The following is a 20368-nucleotide window of genomic DNA, read 5'->3' on the forward strand; positions in this document are numbered from 1 at the left end:
TTGGTATTCACCAAAGTGCCAGTCCCTCTTGCAACTTTTCAAGAACAAAATGGCAGTCAATTTCAATGTGTTTATTTCGCTCATGAAAAACAGGATTCTTGGCAATATAAATTGTAGCTTAACTATCACATTTAATCATGACATGAGTAATGTTAGGAACATTGAACTCCGAGAGTAGTCTTGTCAACCAAGCAAGTTCAGCAATCACCCGTCGAAGAGATCGTTACATGTCTTTTGCGAAGCTTAAAGAAATAGTAGGCTGCTTCTTAGATTTCCAAGATATCGGAAAACCGTCAAGAGAAACATAGAAACCATTGACCGGTCGACGAGTATTAGGACACGCAACCCAGTCGGAGTCACAAAAGGCTTGCAGAACGAAAGAAGGATTATTATTAAAAAAAAAACCTTGAGATAAAGTTCCTTTGATATATGAGAGGGTATGAGGCACTGCATTCCAATGAGAAATCCTTGGATATTGCAAGAATTGACTTAGAAACTGAACAGCAAAAACAAGATCAGGTCGAGTATGAGCAAGGTAACTAAGTTTGCCAACAAGCTCCCTGTATTGTAAAGGGTCATCATGAACAACTCCCTCATGAGCTTGAACTTGAAAATGATGAGGCAACGGAGAATTTGTGATAGGAAGATTAAAAGTATCAAATTCAGAAAGCATATCTTTAGCGAACTTCCTTTGGCACATGATAACATCTTTAGTAGTTAAGAACCTCCATACCCAAAAAATAATCGAGGCTTCCAAGATCCTTGATATTGAAGGTCTAATCCAGGAAGTTTTGAGTTATTGATCTCTTCCAAGTTGTTCCCAGTAAGTAATATGTCATCGACATATACAGCGACATAAACCTCTAAGGATCCCATAGTCTTTGAAAATAAAAAATGATTATTCTAAGAAGCAAGATATCCTCTTGACTTTAAACCAGATGACAATTTTCCACACCATTGTCTAGAAGCCTATTTCAAACCATCTAAGGATTTCTGAAGTTTCAATACTTGATCACCAAAAAGTTGCATACCAAGTGGCGGCAGCATATATATATCTTCATCTAAATCCCTATCAAGAAAAGCATTATTGACATCTAGCTGAAATAGGGGCCAACTTCTCTTTCTAGCAACAGTTACAAGGCTTCTAATAGTGCTCATCTTGAAAACAGGAGAAAAAATTTCAGTGTAACCAATCCCTTCTTTATGAGTATCTCCTCTCACCACCAATCTAGCCTTACAGCGTTTAAAAATCCCATACGTGTTTTTTTTTAAACTTTAAACAACCATTTGCATTCAGTGGTTTTCTTTCCAGGGGGAGATCAATAACAACCCAAGTTTGATTGGTTTCAAGAGCCTTAAACTTAACGTGCATGGCATCTTTCCATTCAAGAATACCAACAGCTTCCTTATATGAAGTAGGCTCAAAGGAGATGAGAAGAAGAACACGAGATAGGAGAAGAGCAAGAATTAGTGATAGTGTGGAAACAATGATGAGAAGATTTAGAGTTGTTTCAAGCATAGTCATTTAAGTATGAGAGCGGAACATATGTTCTCGAAGATCTTCGAACAAGATCAAAGTGAGCATTAGAAAGAGGAACAGGAATGGAAGATGAAGGATTAGGAGTAGGATCAGTAGGAGGAGCAGACAAAGGATTATTAAAAAATAGATTGATAAAACCAATAGATGGAAAAATGAAGCTATATGTCGACATAGTTATAGAGAGAAATAAAGCTTCTAAGAAAACAACGTCTCGTGATATGACAACTTTGTTTGTGTCAAGGTCATACAATTTGTATTCCTTTTTACCAAGAGGGTAACCTAGAAAAACACAAGGCATAGCCCTTGGTTTGAATTTATCTCTGTATGATTTGTTGTCCGCAGCTGTTCGTATAGGCTAGGGGTAGTTTAGTCTTTGCATTTAATGTAAAATGGCTCATTCGCTAAGCATGTTTAGCGAATGAGGTCCATTCTCTATAGACTAGGCTCGTCCATTAAGTTAGGAGCTCATTCGTTACTACAGTGTAACGAATGATGGCTTATTCGTTAAAGTAAGCCCATTCACTAAGGGTGTTTAGTGAATGGGAGGCCATTCTCTATGGGAAGACCTCATTCGTTAGTGATGTTAACGAATGAGAGGGATCATTCGTTACTGCAGTGTAATGAATGAGAGCTACCTATATATAGGCCTTCCATAGTGAATATGCAAAGAGATCTGTGCCATATTTATTCCCCGAGTAACGTTATGCTACTGGGTACTCTCTAGGCAAATGTATTCTTCCATTAACGTATCTATAAAGTATTCTTATCCTTTATTCGTTAAAGTATTTTAACAATGAACTTCTATTATTTAAATAAATTTTAACAAATGAGGTGGCTATTCGTTAGTATAAGGGTAACGTTGGTGGTTTGCTTACAAGACTTAGATTTTGTCTGTCTGCACAAGCCCGAGAATCATCAGTCAAGGGGGAGTTAGTTACGACTGATGATTTGCAGTTTAACGTATTCGACAGTAAAGTATTCTTCCTTAAAGTATTCGTCATTAAGGCATTCGACGTTAACGTATTCGAAGCTAAAGTATTGGAAGATAAAGTATTCGACAACTATGGAAAAGGGGGAGTCTGTTAGTGCACGATTTGTTGTCCACGGCTGTTAGAATAGGCTAGGGGTAGTTTAGTCGTTACATTTAATGTAAAATGGCTCATTCTCTAAGCATATTTAGCAAATGAGGTCCATTCATTTTAGACTAAGCTCATCCGTTAAGTTAGGAGCTCATTCGTTACTATAGTGTAAGGAATGAACGCTCATTCGACGAATGAACGCTTATTCGTTAAAGTAAGCCATTCGCTGAGGGTTTAGCGAATGGGAGGTCATTCGCTATGGGAAGACCTCATTCGTTAGTGATTTTAACGAATGAGAGGCCTCATTCGTTACTGTAGTGTAACGAATAAGAGCTACCTATATATAGGCCTTCCGTATTGAATATGCATAGAGATTTGTGCCATATTTATTTCCCGTGTAACGTTGTGCTGCCGGATTCTCTCTAGAACATAATGTATTCATCATCATCTTTAACGTATTGAATAAAGTATTCCTTTAACGTATCTCGAATTGATGTATCGATTTGTGACTAGATCTCGGGCTCAATAACGTGTTTACAATGTTAAAACCTCATAAGCGGTTTTATTGTTAAGAATTTCGGTAGGAAACCGAATGATTAAAGGTGTTGCAGTTAACACACAATCACCCCAAAACTGAACCGGCCGGCATCTTAGATAGAAACATAGGAGCTCTTGAGGCTTCAAGCAAATGTTTATTCATGCTTTCTTTCAACAACGTCGTTTTGTTGAGGGACAGCTACACAAGTATTCTTATGAATAGTTCATTTACTGAACAAATAAGCATTTTGAATTGACCAGTTCGAAAGCATTATTGGTTCATATGCATTTCACAGTGGTGCCAAACTAGTTGCTAACCATTTCATTAAAATATTTAAGTATAGCAAAAGCATTGCTTTTTTTTGAAAGCAAGTGTGTCCATGTGGTCCTATTGAAATCATCCAGTATGGTTAGAAAATATCTAAAACCATTATATGTAGGTTTGTGATACCCCCCTGTTGGGCTTTAACAAGATTATCAAAGTCATAAAATCCCAAATTTATGAAAAACGCAGCGGATATAAGTTTTAAATCTTGTTAATTTGATATGTATATAACCGATTTTACACATGCAAAACCCAATCCCGGATCCATATACGAAATACATGCTATCAAACACATGCATGACACTATAAGTTCATGCATGTCAATACTACCTTTCAAATACAAGGAAGAGGAAGTAGATGATGATAAGGTAGGCAAGAACTTGAATATGAAGCTCCTCAAGCTAGCATACCTCAAGCTTTCCAACAAACACCACTTCTAGCTAGGATTTTCACACTTGTATATTCTCCTTGTTTCCCTTGCTCTTGGCCGAATCCAAAGAGAGGAAGAGAGGGAGAGGATTTTTTCTCTTACTTGTGTTGTGTCCTTTTTGTGTTATGAGAGAAAAAAAAAGAAAGAAAGAAAGAAAGAAGGAAGGAATAAGTCTTTCAAAAGATGGCACCACCCAAGTCCACTAATGGAACTCTATGCATGTACCCACTAAAGAAAAATAATAATATAAAAATGAAGATGCAAAGAGAAGGGGGGGCGGCCACCCTCTCACCTTTTTTCAAAATCATATTATTTTTTTTAATGTTTTTTCTTTAAACAAGTTTTATAACATAAAACTCACAAAGTGTTATTTCCCAAAATAAACATAACACAATGTAGGTAACATGCTTGGTAACCATTTTCACATATTGTTACTTAACAATCTTAAATAACATTATGGAATGCTATCTCTCAAAATATAAATCATTCATATGATTTATTTATTTTACAAGTACATTGTATTTAAAAACCCCTTTCTAAATAACTCAAGTGTTAATATTTATTTATTATGATCATATCATATATAAACAAATATTATCGGTGTTTGTCTAGCTTGTTATTGGGTATGACCCGACTTGGATCATGACGTACTAGCCACATCAATAATAATACGTGTCTTGGGCATACCGAGTCCAAAAATCTCCCACTTGCACAAGATACATAGAAGATTGATGCAAGTAGCAAATACCGCCTAACTGCGGTTTACTACCCCTAATACGCAGGACGAAGTGCCATTCAATAACATCATCCCCTTCAAGTCCTTTACTTGAAATGATTTAGATAAATCTATCATTTATCCTTTTGTCTCAGATGTCATGTTAAATCAAGAGACATAGAGTGATCATTCTCTGTTGATTTAACTTTGCAGGCCTTAGAAATCTTACTCTCAACGAATAAGAGGGACAAATCCCCTTTTGAATACATACGTCTTTCACAATCACCTAGTACCATACCTGATCTTAGACTTATGTACCATCATGTTTCAGAGCAGCGAAGAACTAAGTAAAAGCATAATACTTGGTGAATATCAAGACCCAATATGTATCTCAGGTCGGAGGATACTATGATATTCGCCTTTCCTCAAATTTACTTATGATCAATCACAAAGATTCCATGTAGTAACATTTTAGAGCGGGTCAGTCCAATATTTATATCTCATAAATATCTATGAACCTTGGTAGCAACCCTTGCTCTATATTCATACCTTACGAATATCCACCAATCCAAGTTCATAATAGTATTACTTTCATATTTGCTCCCACAAATATGAGCGACTACGGACATTTAGAATAAGTAACTTATTCATGGATTTAAACATGCTAAAATGGAACCTAACTCAAAATGTCATAATCATAAACCATAATCATATGAATGAGTCAAAATAACAATTGTTCCGATATCCAAATACAAAATTCGATCATATCCAATCACTAGAATATCGAAGTCCTAAGGCACAAGTGTGACCTTCATGCTTTGGCCTTTCAAGAAGCTTCGTGAGTGGATCCGCAATGTTTTGATCGGTGTGTACTTTGTGAATACATATCTTTCCTTTCTCAACTTCATCCCTTATGTAGTTGAACCTCCGCTCAATGTGCCTCGTCTTTTGATGAGCACGAGGTTCCTTGATTTGAGCAATCGCACCCTCGTTGTCACAAAAGATTTCTAGAGGGTCCTGAATGGTACCGACCACCCCTAGATCGGCAATGAATTTCCTTATCCACGCAGCTTCTTGAGCTTCTAATGAGGCAGCGATGTATTCCGATTATGTGGTGGACAATGCTACCACATCTTGTTTCGAGCCCTTCCAAGAGACTGCCCCACCATTCATGACGAAAACATATCCCGATTGTGATCGAGAATCATCTCGATCCGTTTGGAAACTCGCATCCGTGTAACCCTTCACAACGAGTTCCTCCTCACCCAAACCGTATATTAGAAACATGTCCTTAGTCCTTTTAAGGTATTTCAATATACTCTTAACCGCCATCCAATGGCTACTTCCCGGATTATGTTGGAATCTACTTGTCATGCTTAAAGCGCATGATACATCCGGTCTAGTGCATATCATTGCATACATGATGGATCCAATAGCCGATGCGTATGGGATTCCATTCATTTTCTCTTGCTCATCCTTTAAGCTTTGACATTGAGATGCACTCAATATCGTTCCTCTTTGAATAGGTACCAAACCTCTCTTAGAGTTCTCCATCTTGAACCTTTCCAAGATTTTGTCAATGTATGCACTTTGGTTTAAACCTATTAACCGCCTTGATCTATCCCTATAGATCTTTATTCCCAAAATATATGCGGCTTCACCAAGATCATTGATGAAAAAACAACTTCCAAGCCATGCTTTTACACCTTCCATGGTTGGAATGTCATTTCCAAATAGTAGTATGTCATCAACATACAATACTAAGAAAGTGATAATGCTCCCACTAGCTTTCTTATACACACAAGCTTCATCACTATTCTTGATGAATCCAAATTTCTTAACTTCTTCATCAAAATGGTGATTCCAACTTCTAGATGCTTGTTTCAATCCATAGATTGATTTCTTTAACTTGCACACTTTGTTAGGATGTTGAGGATCGACAAAACCTTCGGGTTAAACCATATAGACATCTTCCTCAAGATGCCCATTTAGAAAAGCAGTTTTGACATCCATTTTCCATATCTCATAGTCATAATGTACGACTATGGCAAACAATATCCTAATAGACTTTAGCATTGCTACGGGAGAAAAAGTTTCATCATAGTCAACCCCTTGAGTTTGAGTGAAACCTTTTGCTACAAGTCTTGCTTTATAAGCATCCAAGTTTCCATGCATTTCAGTTTTCTTCTTGAAAACCCACTTACTTCCAACCGGCTTGGAATTAAGAGGTGGTATAACCACATCCCATACTTGGTTGTCATGCATGGATTGCATCTCAACGTTCATGGCTTCAAGCCATTTGTCACAATCGGATTGTGACATTGCATCACGGTATGTGGTGGGTTCATCCGAATCTACCACATAGCATCCATCCATGAAATATCCATATCTTTCGGGTGGATGACTAATTCTACTGGATTTGCGAACGTTTTGTGTGTTTTGATCAACCATTTGATCATTCTCAACATCCTCTTGTTGATTGCTAGTATCAACCAAACGTGTATCAGCTTGTGGTTCTAGATCCTCCTCGAGTTCCATTGTTCTACTAGTACCTTCCATAAGGAACTTAGTGGACCGACTTTCAAGTTCCATTGTTCTACTAGTGCCTTTCGAGCAACGAACACCTTTTGCTCGGTTGGGTTGTAGACATAAATCCCATGGAGTCCTTGGGATATCCTACAAAGATACACTTAGTGGACCGACTTTCAAGTTTGTTTTGGGTGTTATTCTTGACATAAGCCTCATAACCCCATACCTTTAAATATGATAACGATGGAGCCCTTCCATTCCATATTTCAAAAGGTGTCTTGTCCACTTTCTTGGTTGGGGCCATATTTAGAATACGGGCCGCGGAGAGCAAATCGAAACCCCAAATGATAGGCAATGTGCTTCTAGCCATCAAAGATCGAACCATATCTAATAGAGTTCGATTTCTCCTCTCGGACACACCATTGTGTTGTGGTGTTCCGGGTGAAGTAAGTTGTGAGATGATCCCACAACTTCAAAGATGATCTTGGAAGGCATCACTTAGGTATTCACTATATCCGAACGAAGTACTTTAATGGTTTTATCGATTTGATTTTTTACTTAATTTTGGAAAATTTTGAACATTTCAAAAGCTTCATCTTTTTGTCTTTACAAGTACACATACCCATAACGACTATAGTCGTCAATAAAGGTAATGAAGTATCTCTCACCATTCCTTGTCATTGCCTTAAAAGGACCACATACATCCGAATGTATGATACCCAATAAGTCTTTTGCCCCTTCGTTTGTTCCACTAAAGGGGTCCTCGGTCATCTTTCCAAGTAAACAAGACTCAAACTTATCAAATGAATCATCACACTTGATTCCAAAAGACCATTCTTTTGAAGTGTATGTATGCGATCTTTGTTTATATGACCAAGGCGACAATGCCAATGATAAGTCTTACTCAAATCCATTTTGAGTCTCTTGGTGCTTGATTGGTACAACATGTTATCATAAGATGTGTTATTATGAACCAATTCATAAATGCCATTAAATGGCATTGCTTTAAAATAAAATACATCATTCATGAAAACATAAATACAATCATCTATAAATTTAAAATCATAACCACATTGTCTTAACAAGGAAACAGAGATAATATTCCTAGTCAAACTAGGAGCATACAAAACATCATTCAAAATAACTTCCAAACCATTTGGAAGCTTCAAAGTGTAGTCCCCTCGGGCTTCGACAACAACCTTTGCTTCGTTCCCCTTGAAGAGACTAATATCTCCTTTCTTGAATCTTTTCATTTCCTTTGAACCCCTACAACAAATTGCAAATATGAGTTCCACATCCGGTATCAAATACCCATGTGTTAGAGGAAATAATATTAAGATCAACATGAATCATGAAAGTTGTACCCGAGGTTTGCCCGCGTCCCTCTTAGCTTTCAACTCTTTGAGACGGGTTGGACAATTACTCATCCAATGCCCAATCTCCCCACATCCAAAGCATGGATCCTCCGCGCTAACCTTTAGCTTCTTTGGTTTGGGTGGTTCCACTTTTGCCTTTCCCTTGAACTTGCCCTTGACTTGTCCCTTACCTTTGGCAACCTTTGCCTTAGGTTCCGGGTGATTCCTCTTGCTATTCCACCTTCATTGATCGTGAGAATGGGTAAAACCTTCTTACCCATTCCCGTCTCGACCATCTTGAGCATTGCGTGAAGCTCACCAATGCTTTTGTCCCACCCATTCATGTTATAATTCATAACAAATGTCTCAAACTTTTTTGTTAAGCCATTTAGGATCAAATCCGTGGCTAACTCGTTTGAGACATGACAATTAAGGCGCTCGAGACGATCAGGCTTTTCATCTTAAGCTCATAAGAGGAAACGGATTGGGTTTCTTCCATACAACATGCATGAAGCGCTCGAACCATTTCGAAGCGTTCCACCCTAGCTTGTGTAAGGAACATTTCCTTAAGTTGGGTGATCATGTCGTATGCCCTATGAAGTTCAAAATCCTTTTGAATCTCAGGAATCATAGTTCCCAACATGAGGCAAGAAACTTGCACTGAATCCTCATTGTGCTTAACCCAATCGTTATGGTCTTGGACATCATCAATGCTTGGTTCATCGGGAATAAGCTCTTCTATTACGTTGTATTTCTTTTCTTGCTTGAGAACGATTCTCAAGTTTCGATACCAATCCATAAAGTTGTTATAGTTAGACGATTCTATTCAAGAATAGATCTTAGTGATAGGTTATTAACGGGTGGGATAATAGCGTTAGGTGGATTGTTGATTGCGGCCATCTATAAATATAAAACGCTCAATTTTAGTATTTTCGATATCAATAATTAATTTTAATCGTTAATACCCTTTATGTCTCCTAGACAATTAATGATTAAAATCTAGAACCCAACGTTATGTTCAAATAGTAGTTAGGTGACCTTTATCCTACTATTTAAATTAACAAGGTAGTCAATGTTTGACAATTGCAACCCTTTGCAACTTCTAGTTTTATTGGATCGGTTAAATATCTTATGTTTAGTTGGCATGTTTAATCCCATCAACACCATTGTACACCATGCTTCAGTGACCCTATTCACATGGTTTCCAATTTAAGTTGTCCTACTTATACACACGTGTGAGTTTACACATATAAGTGGTTAGGTGACCTTTATCCCACAAATATGGTAAACCCACCTCAAACTCATAAGTTTCCTCCAACATGGTTAGGTGACCTTTATCCCATACCGAGTTCCCAAGTGATTTGAGTGTTGTATAAAAGGATGGTGTTCGACTTATTTTATAAAATGGATTTTTGTTTTCTAAATTCTAGGTTGGAAACAATTTATGTACCTTTCATTTGCATGCATTCAAATGTATGGTACTTAGTTGAAAAACCCATTTTTATAGTTCATATTAATAAAACCCATTTTATTGTGAAATCATTAGCCTTTAATAAAACCAATTTTATGCTAGTTGTTGATTTAAAGTTGTTAGCAAACCACATTGCAATAACACAAACAAAAGTAAATCAACCATGCAAGCATAAAACATACAACCACGAGTTCATTACCATAGCCTCCTAATGTTGACTACACTTGTTGACCGAAGACAAGTGTGCCAAAAGGTCTCTCCTAAGGGACCCGAAAGGACATAAGCTTGTGTCGATGAACCCCCACTTGATCCCGCATCCAAATACTCCAAGTGTTCACCCTCGTGTTGTGGTCTCTATCCATTTTATTTGGGCTTCCTTCCTTGCATCTTCTTTTACAAAATATATCCTAATACATTTTTCTAGTAAAAGAAATGCATCTAATCTACTTATTATTACAAACCAAATGAATGAATAAATAGATTACAAACCCAAATAAATATTACAACCATATCGAATGAACAAACAACCACTTGAATGAACAAACACATCAACACAAACATTCAACTAAACACAAGGCCATGGCTAGGTTATGAAAATTTATTACACATCCAAATATGCAATAATACAAGACCAAAAAATGGTTCCCCTTCACCCTATAAAACGTTCGGCCATAGCAACAACCAAACCGAAAGTTTCGGGTTTTGTCCAAACAACACAATCAATCATCCAAATGACTTAGTTTTTCAAGATTACCACATGCATGTAAGGTATAATCTTGAAAAAACATGGGGTAACAAAAACCCCTAAAATTTTCGGCCATATGGTATAACCCCACCCCACCATAAACCCGAAAATTTTTGGGTCTAATTAAGCATGCATCCGTATAAGCGGTTCTGATACCATTGTTGGATTTTAACAAGATTATAAAAGTCATAAAATCCCAAATTTATGAAAAACATAGTGGATATAAGTTTTAAATCTTGTTAATTTGATATGTATAAAACCGATTTTACACATGCAAAACCCAATCCCGGATCCATATACGAAATACATGCTATCAAACACATGCATGACACTATAAGTTCATGCAAGTCAATACTACCTTTCAAATACAAGGAAGAGGAAGGAGATGATGATAAGGTAGGCAAGATCTTGAATATGAGGCTCCTCAAGCTAGCATACCCCAAGCTTTCCAACAAACACCACTTCTAGCTAGGATTTTCACACTTGTATCTTCTCCTTGTTTCCCTTGCTCTTGGCCAAATCCGAAGAGAGGAAGTGAGGGAGAGGATTTTTCCTCTTATTGTGTTGTGTCCTTTTTGTGTTATGAGAGAAAAAAAATAAAGAAAGAAGGAATAAGTCTTTCAAAAGATGGCACCACCTAAGTCCACCAATGGAACTTTATGCATGTACCTACTAAAGAAAAATAATAATATAAATATGAAGATACAAAGAGAGGGGAGGCCACCCTCTCACCTTTTTTCAAAACCATATTATTATTTTTTTATTTTTTTTTTCTTTAAACAAGTTTTATAACATAAAACTCACAATATGTTATTTCCCAAAATAAACATAACACAATGTAGGTAACATGCTTGGTAACCATTTTCACATATTATTACTTAACCATCTTAAGTAACATTATGGAATGCTATCTCTCAAAATATAAATCATCCATATGAATTATTTATTTCACAAGTACATTGTATTTAGAAACCCCTATCTAAATAACTCAAGTGTTAATATTTATTTATTATGATCATATCATATATAAGAAAATATTTATTTACATATGATTTATTTATTCCACAAGTACATTGTATTTAGAAACCCCTTTCTAAATAACTCAAGTGTTAATACTTATTTATCAGTTACAAAAGAATGAATATTGGCTTACTGCTGTTTAGATTGATTCTTATGACCACTTTGCCCTTGATCTTCAGCAAGATTAGAAAAGTTCTTGCCTTTTGTGAATTTGAAATCCTTGGGAAAGCCAATAAAATTATAACTCTTGTTGACCGAATGTCCATTCTTTTTGCAATGAGTGCACACCTAGGTTCTTCTATTCTCTCTGGTTACCCCACTGGTGGGACCTTTGCTGCTCGCATTCATAGACTCAGAAGAAGCAATGAAATCAGTGGTGGTATGAATCTCCTTTTGTGTCTCATCTTGTATGAGGATGCCATAAGCACGGTTAATAGAAGGAAGTGGTTGCATAATCAAAATGTTGCTTCTGATCGTGTCATAGCTAGGATTAAAACCAACAAGAAATTGAATCAGCCTCTGATCTTCTTCTCTCTTGACGAACAATTGCGCAGCTCCACATGTACAGGAGGGAATAGTATTAATAGCATTCAGCTCATCCCAATTTTATTTCATATTGGTAAAGTATGTTGCAATATCACTACTACCTTGAGTTATTTGGCAAAGGTTCTTTTGTAACTGATAAAACCTAGCACCATTTGCCTGATCATATCGAGTGTTTAACTCATTCCAAAGAATCTGAGTAGTTTCAGGATACAAGACACTATCACTGATATCACAAGTGAGGGTGTTGAGATTCCATGAAATCACCATATCATTGCAACGCTGCCAAATTGTGAGATGTAGCTCATTAGCCGGCATAGTTAAAGTTGTAACATTTCGGGTTTACTGTATTCGTATTTGTATACATTTTATCGGCTTACGAACATTATTCGAATCTTTATCAATAATATTATCATGCATTTATAAGTATTTATGAATGTATTTTTCATTTTATACCCTTAATACTTTGCAAATTGTTTATTCCTTTATTTAACTTTATAATAATCAATATTTAACCACTTTTGATAGTACAGGGACCTATATTGACAAAAAAACAAACTTTTCCCCCCCTTGGTTCCGGGTCTCCGTGTGGCCACAAAGGCCTAGGTCCGTCACGTGCCACCTCCACACATCTGCACAGATTATATTGTTTGTTAAACATTCCTAGTTTGTTTTTGGCACAAAATCGATTATTTATGGATCTCACGTGAATTAAGCCCCAAGAAAGTTAATATAGACTAAGTACATGTCCATATACTTTACTCAAGAATGAATATTGGCTGCTCATTTAGTTTATTTTGTCATTAAAACCTTATTCGGTTTCTTATACGAGTAAAATAGCCATATTTGGTTTGTTTTTGTGTATCCTATATAAACAAGACATATTATACCTACCACAAATTTCCCTAAACCCTAAATAATCATTCCCAGCCGTCACTTGCTTCTGGTGATCATCATCTTGCTCGTTTTTGCTTTATTGCATGAAGATGCAAGTTTCGTTAGTTGACTTTTCCGTTACAACAACATTTGACTTCATCTTTCGGTTTATTTATACATTTTCCGGGTAAGTTTTGAGTTGTAAATTGTTCATACATATTCCCTAGTCATAAACCTTCAATCGATTTCTGAGATTGAAGAGTGTTGACTAGTCAATTAGTTTAAAACCCGTTAAAGGGCATGATAGTCAACAAGTTTGACTACTCGTTTTCTCAAGCTTATGGTCGGAACCGACGTTTGGTCCAGAAGACTTTTATTTTCATAACAAGATTTTAAGGCTATTGACCAAAACCCGACTTCCGACTCCCTGTTCGGATTCTGGTCATTACCAACTCGCTTAAATGTTTAATCTAAATAACCGGAGTTCTAGACATCCGTTTGGAATGATTCCAACAGCAACGGGTTCAACTTTACTCATATTTTCTTATCTCAAAGCTTCAGATTCAGTTGGTTTATTTTGTTCTTTGTGTTAGAAGACGATTTGCTTATTTCTTAATAATTTATTACTATTCTTTATTCGCTTACCTATGAATTAAGTTGAGTTTTATCATCCCCTATTTTACTAAATTTTCACAAGTTGTGGGTAAATATGCGTATTAATCTGTATTTCGTATTATCTATATATCTCAAACTAGTAAACGTGTAATTGTGTGTGATTGATCAAATATACTTGTTACATGCTTACGTGTTTATTTACCGCATTCGGAGAAGTCCATCATATTATCATTTATATTATGATCATACGACTGTCATAGGGACCAACGCCCACTCACATGGAAATGGTCTAATGACTCATTATTTGCTCATGGTTTGATTTTATTACCGCATGTCTAACGTTTTGCTTATTTATTTATATTATTATTATTTCAAGCAAAAACTAGTGATAAGCTCACTCAACCTAGTGTTGACAAACTCTATTGTATTTTCTACACGTATACAGGTTTTCGTTTGACCTGAAGCTTGTAGTGATGGACATCTCGAAAGGACCTTAGGGAATAAATGAAGATACTTTATATTTAAATTTTGTTTGAATTATATTTAATTGTTTCGGATTATTTGTCGTGTTTGAATATTGTGTGTACTTTTTATGAAATAATTAACTTAATAGATATTGTCATTTTTATTTATGATATTACCTTTGAGCTGTGAACAATCAACTCATGCCCCGGCATTTCCGCCTTAGGTTGGGACGTGACAGATTGGTATCAGAGCCGAAGGTTTTAAGATAGGTCGTTAAAAATTGTCCTAGACATATGCTTAGGACCCATACCTACTTATCTAACTGTCTTATGTGCTTATTAATTGTTTACAGCTTATTTATGTTAATGATACTATTTTATTATATTTTGTTTTATTTAATTATTGCGCACACACAAATTACGAGGCTATGCCTCACCTTCAAAAATATTTTTTAAACCTTTTATTTTTAGTAGATTGTCCTTTTATTTTGGGAAATTCCTTAAGAATTCCCGAGTTTTTTTACTCCCTCACCTTAAAGCATGGGAGTATGACATTTTCGGTAGTAACCGTAAGGGGTGAGAGAACTGTGAGTCGGGCTTGACAAAACGGTTTCAAGAACCAAAGGTAAGACGCTATTCCTTTCCTGGAGGATAACCTGACCACAATACTCGAACCTCTAGGCCAAAGCAGGACAAATGTCATAAAATCGTAACTTTAAGCAGTAAAACGTAACCGATTAAACGGTTACATTCCTTTTATAAAAACCGAATTCACGGTGGTTCGTGGCTTAATTTGGGAAATTTCCAATATTTTGGTTTTAATTATTTTAAATGCCTAGTTGGGTGAAAAATCCATGACAACCCATGGACATTCCAACTATCCATTTCTCAACCTGTTTTGATTCGATATTTGGTTGGAAGTATGACCCGTGGTGGTTCACGAGATACTCCGACTACTCATTTTTATTGATTTGATAAATCTTAATTAGTTGGGTCAGTTAAAATGCCATGTAACGCTCATGGGCCGATCAACCCAATTGCTTGTTACTCGTAATTTAATTGGGCCAATAAAATGTCATGGAACACTCATGGGAGGCCCAATTCTTAAAATTTAAGTTGCATTATGTAGTTGGGGCCATTTAAACAGCCATGGATCGCTCATGGGTGGCCCAATTCACAAAGTTTATGTTATGTTATTTAGTCGGGCCATTCAAATTGACATGGAAAGCTCATGGGAGGCCAACTCATTTGATATGCTTCGTTATTTAAATTGAGTTCTCAAGCTACCATGGGAAGCCCATGGAAAGTCCAACCCAATAACATTTTATTGTTAAATTTTAGGTAAACATTGTTTATTTATTTAAATACCTCAAAATCATTCACATTATTTTAAATCGTGACTCATCCAAAAGTCATGACAAGAAACTACCACAATTTATTTCATTTCCTCATTTTCTCACATCGACTCGTTACACAACTTACCCATCATCTTATAGAATTTCACTTTTCGTCCCCGCATAATGTCTTCCCTACTTCATCGTCGTAACAATCGTCATCCATCGGCTGCTCATTATCGTCGTTTGGCTGCTAGGATCACAAGAGAATTTGCTGATGCTATGCCCGAGATTGTGACCCAACTGCAAAGCATCAACTCCAATGGATTCGCTACTTCAGCTGCCTCAAGCAAATCTCATTACAGGAATTTTACTAGTGCAAAATCACCCTCGTATCTTGGTGAGGAGAATGCCACTAAACTCCTCCAGTGGTTTGAAATGACGGAGAACATTTTCATCCACTAGGAATGTCAGGACGACAAACAGATTAGGTTCACCTCGAGCGTCTTCGAGGAACGAGCTCTCACATGGTGGAACTCTTTTATGGCTCTCCAAGGCGTTAAGGTTGATACGACTATGCCTTGGGAGGAGCTCAAGGAAGCTATGAAGAAGGAGTTTTGTCCCAAGCATGAACTGCAAGGCTCAAGACGGAGTTTCGGGAACTCAAACAGATTGGTGGTGACAATTCAACCTACTCGAACCGTTTTAAGGAGCTTAGTCTGTTAGTACCCCACTTGGTGACCCCTATGTCTCGCAGAATCCGTAAGTATATGCGAGGACTGCCCACGATTTTTCATGATGCTGTGGTCAGTCAAGATCCTCTCTTGATTGAGGAAGCTATAGCCCTTGCTGCTTCGTTGACTGATGATCATGTTCGAGATGGAACCTTATCTCGAAAGGATTCCAAACCTGCTACCAAGAAAACCAAAGCTGAATCCTCCACTGATGCCAAAGCTGAACCCAAGCCTGCCCAAATAACAACTCCAGTGTTACCACAAGAAGAAGAACAACAAAAAAAACAACCACAAGCGAAAAACCAACCATCAAAACTATGTTAACCAAACCAATCAACCACCACAAAACCAAAACCAAAATGCTCTAAACAAGAGGGCTCATACTGGACCCCACCCATTGTGCTCCATATGCAACCGCCATCATCCGGCTCAATCCCCTTGCCGACTGTGTATCCAATGTAATCGCTATGGTCATCTTGCCAACGTTTGCTGGGCACCGCCTAACGCACAAGCCGTTCCATAACGGTCTGCACCGCGTACTCCTAGACATGCTACTACCCCTCATGCTCAACCCGGTATTCCCAATACCCATGCTTCCTACAATTGTGGGATCTTAGTCATCTTCGCAATATGTGCCCTCTTCTGGCCCATGCCCATCAAGCCCAAGCTATGCCTACACCTTACTATGCTCACCAAGCCCAAGTCGTGCCTACACCTTACTGCACTAGCCAAGCTTATCAAGTTCAAACCTACCAACCTCCGATCCACAAAGTTTTGCACCTCACACTTATGCCCCACAAGTTCCTCAACTCATAGCTGCTCCTCATGCAACTGTTCAAGCCCCTGCTATCCAAGCCCCTCCAACCAATCAAGCTGCTTAATCACCTCAAGGTTCGAACAGTCTTGCTTTTATGATGAATGTGAATCAAGCTCAGAGTTCTAGCGATGTAGTGAATGGTACGTTTCTTATTAATAATCATTCTGCTTCGGTGTTGTTTGATGCTGGTGCCGATAAGAGTTTTATCTTTTTGGATTTTGCGTATATTATTGATAAGCCTCGGGATAGGTTGTCTAAGCCTTTTACCGTAGAAGTAACAAATGGGAACTCGATTATTATTGACCCAGTTATTTGGGATTGTGTCCTAACTCTTATTAAGTTAAAGTTCTATTTTGATCTTATTCCTATGCAAATGGGTAGTTTTGACGTTATAGTTGGGATGGATTGGCTAGCCCTTAATCATGTCGAGGTTGTTTTGTGACATTCGTCAATTTCGGGTCTTGTTTGTATTCGTTTTTGTATTTGTTTATTATGTAAACCGACCCGATTTGTAAACCGAAGCTTATGTTATAATCAAAATGATGGATTTATATTACAATATTGTTTCACACTTGTTGGGTCTTGAAAACATCCTATTTTTATTTTTATTTTTATTTATTTATTTATTTATTTATTTATTTATTTGTTGTTTTGTGTTTTTGTCTTGATCCATTTTGCATGAAAACTCTTGTGTCTCACACCCATATTTGACCACCAACATTACCCTATATATACACCTAGAGGTGCACAAACCGGTTTTTTTAAAAAAACCGGTTCGGTTATTAACCGGACCGGTTTTTTTTGGCCCGGAAAAAAACCGGTTCGGTTAATAACCGGACCGGTTAATAACCGGTTTTTTGCTGTCAAAACCCTAACCGGTCTAACCGGTTAGGACCGGTTTAGAAACCGGTTAGAACCGGTTAATAAACTGGTTTTTTAATTAACCGGTTTTTTTTATTAACCGGTTTTTTTTTTTTTTTAAATTTCGCGGTTTCAAATACGAATATTTGTTTTTTATATTTTGTACTTAATGAAGACCATTATTTTTTCACAGTATAAACAAACCGGTAACTACAAGGCAAAACGGTAACTACAAGGCAAAACGGACTGACCGAAGCCATTCTTTGCTTTCGTTGTTAGGGTTCTTTGCTTGAAAGATGAGTATGAGTGTGTGTTGGTGAATGTGTTTTCAACAAACCAAAGATTAAAAACACATAACTTTCATTTATAGTTTTTACATTAAAAATACAAACATTAAATCGTTATCGCATATTCGTAACTCAAAAATACAAACATTAAATCATTAACACTGAAGAAATCTCTGCCAAGAACTGTTGTTCATGATTTAACTCAAAAATACAAACATTAAATCGTGAACTAGCAGATGCTCCTGTTGTTCCCAATCGCAGTTTGTTCATGATTTGCCTCCATGTTTGCTGTTTCTTTAACTAAATTAGAAAAATCCAAATCAACAAGTGAATAAGAGCACATATTAGGAAAAAGAATGCTTAGACACGATTACATGAACAACTTGCTGTTTCTTACTCATGATTTGCCTCCATGTTTGCTGTTTCTTTAACTAATTTTCTTCGCTACCCGATCCCGAGCTATTTCTTAGGTAATCGTCGTACGCGGCTTCTTCATCGGTCATTGGTTGAGTGTGTCCTTCATTGACCTCGTCTTCATACAAGCCCGCTTCATACTCCATTTCCCCCTCGAGTGAGCGTTGATGTTGTGCCCTATCTAAAGAGTCCAAGTAATCCTTATAGCAAATCGACATCTCTATAGCTGGTGCAGTGAGTCGAGTCCTCCTAATCGATATAACCCTGCCAGAAACAGAAAAAGCAGACTCCGAAGCTACCGTGGAAGCTTGGACCGTTAGTAAATCTTTGGCCATGGCGGCGAGGATCGGAAACTCATCCTCCTTACCTCTCCACCAAGCCAGCAAATCAAGACTTCTAAATTCATCCGGAGTCATGTGTTTCACAAAGTTGGTACCACCATACCTTCCAAGTTCACTGCTTGGGGTGTTTACCTTTTGACGTTTACCGGCGTCTTCCCAAATCATGTAGTACATCCCCATTTCAAGGTCGGTTTGGGATTGGGATTGGGCAACAGCTCTTAACGAGTCATGAATTTGGGAAGACGACCCGTATTTTGTAAGGTAGACATCATACATGTTTGACAAGGTGGTGTTTGAAAGCATTCTTTAAAGTTTGGCTATAATAGGGGTTTTTGATCGTCGTTTAACCCTAGCTCATCACAAATTTTTTCTATTAAAGCTTCAACACCACCAACATTGATGCAAGGGTTTAACGCAGCAGCACATGTCAAAACAGCGGGTAGTTCTTGAAAATATTTTCTAAATTTTTCTTTCATTTTTACACCCATATCAAAATAAGGTGCACCCCTACAATGAAGTTCACTCAACTTTGTGCACATGACAGCAATTTTTGGTAAAGCAATGGGGCTTGTTGGATAGTAAACCCCGGATAAACTAGTTGTGCAAGATTTAAAAATTTGAAGGACCTCCGTAACGATCTCAATCAATAACCAGTTTCTAGGATCGTACGGTGCACATTTACCCCTACTTGACAAAATTTGATGAAACGCAATTAATGATTCTTTTTGTTGGATGGCTTTCTCAAACATATTACAAGTCGAGTTCCATCTTGTTGGACAATCCCAATTTGGCCCCAAACCAATGACAATTAGCTTCTACACAAAATTTTTTGTATCTTGAAAATGTTTTATTGTTGCTAAAAACATCTCGTAACATTCTTTTAAAATTGTTTCTTTGCGTTTCGATCACGTTTAACCCATCTTGCACGGCCAAGTTGATAATATGTGCAATGCATCGGCTATGAAAAAACGCTCCATCACAAATAGGTTTATACTTTAATTTAAATGGCCAACCGCGGCCGTATTGTTGGACGCGTTATCAAACGAAATTGAAAAGATTTTATGTTCAATCTTGTATTGTCGAATGACTTTATCCAAGATTTGAAAAATATTTCTACCCGTGTGCGGGGTAATCAAACAATTGAAACGCAACGGTTCGTTTCATCATTTGCCACGACTCGGGGTCAACCCAATGAGCCGTCACACAAATGTATAAGTCGGGCGAACCATGAGGTACCGACCACACATCCGTTGTTAAGTTTACACCAGTTTGTAAGTTTGAAAAGTATGAAATTAGTTCGGATTTAGCGTTTTTCCATGCTTTAAGACAATCTCTT

The 20368-nt window shown here is 37.2% G+C and overlaps 1 protein-coding gene across 1 annotated transcript; it reads right to left on the minus strand.

Annotated features, from left to right (window-relative positions):
• Window positions 1–12034: 12034 nt before the first annotated feature.
• Window positions 12035–12607, minus strand: LOC143614151 (uncharacterized). Its single transcript, XM_077087667.1, has 2 exons — window positions 12394–12607; window positions 12035–12300 (listed from the first exon to the last, which is right to left on the minus strand). Exons 1-2 carry the CDS (start codon window positions 12605–12607, stop codon window positions 12035–12037), a joined length of 480 nt encoding a protein of 159 aa, XP_076943782.1.
• Window positions 12608–20368: the final 7761 nt, after the last annotated feature.

Source organism: Bidens hawaiensis, unplaced genomic scaffold, assembly GCF_021521415.1.
Source record: "Bidens hawaiensis isolate Kalapana, Puna unplaced genomic scaffold, B.hawaiensis_p1.1 tig00039069_1, whole genome shotgun sequence".
NCBI lineage: Eukaryota > Viridiplantae > Streptophyta > Magnoliopsida > Asterales > Asteraceae > Bidens > Bidens hawaiensis.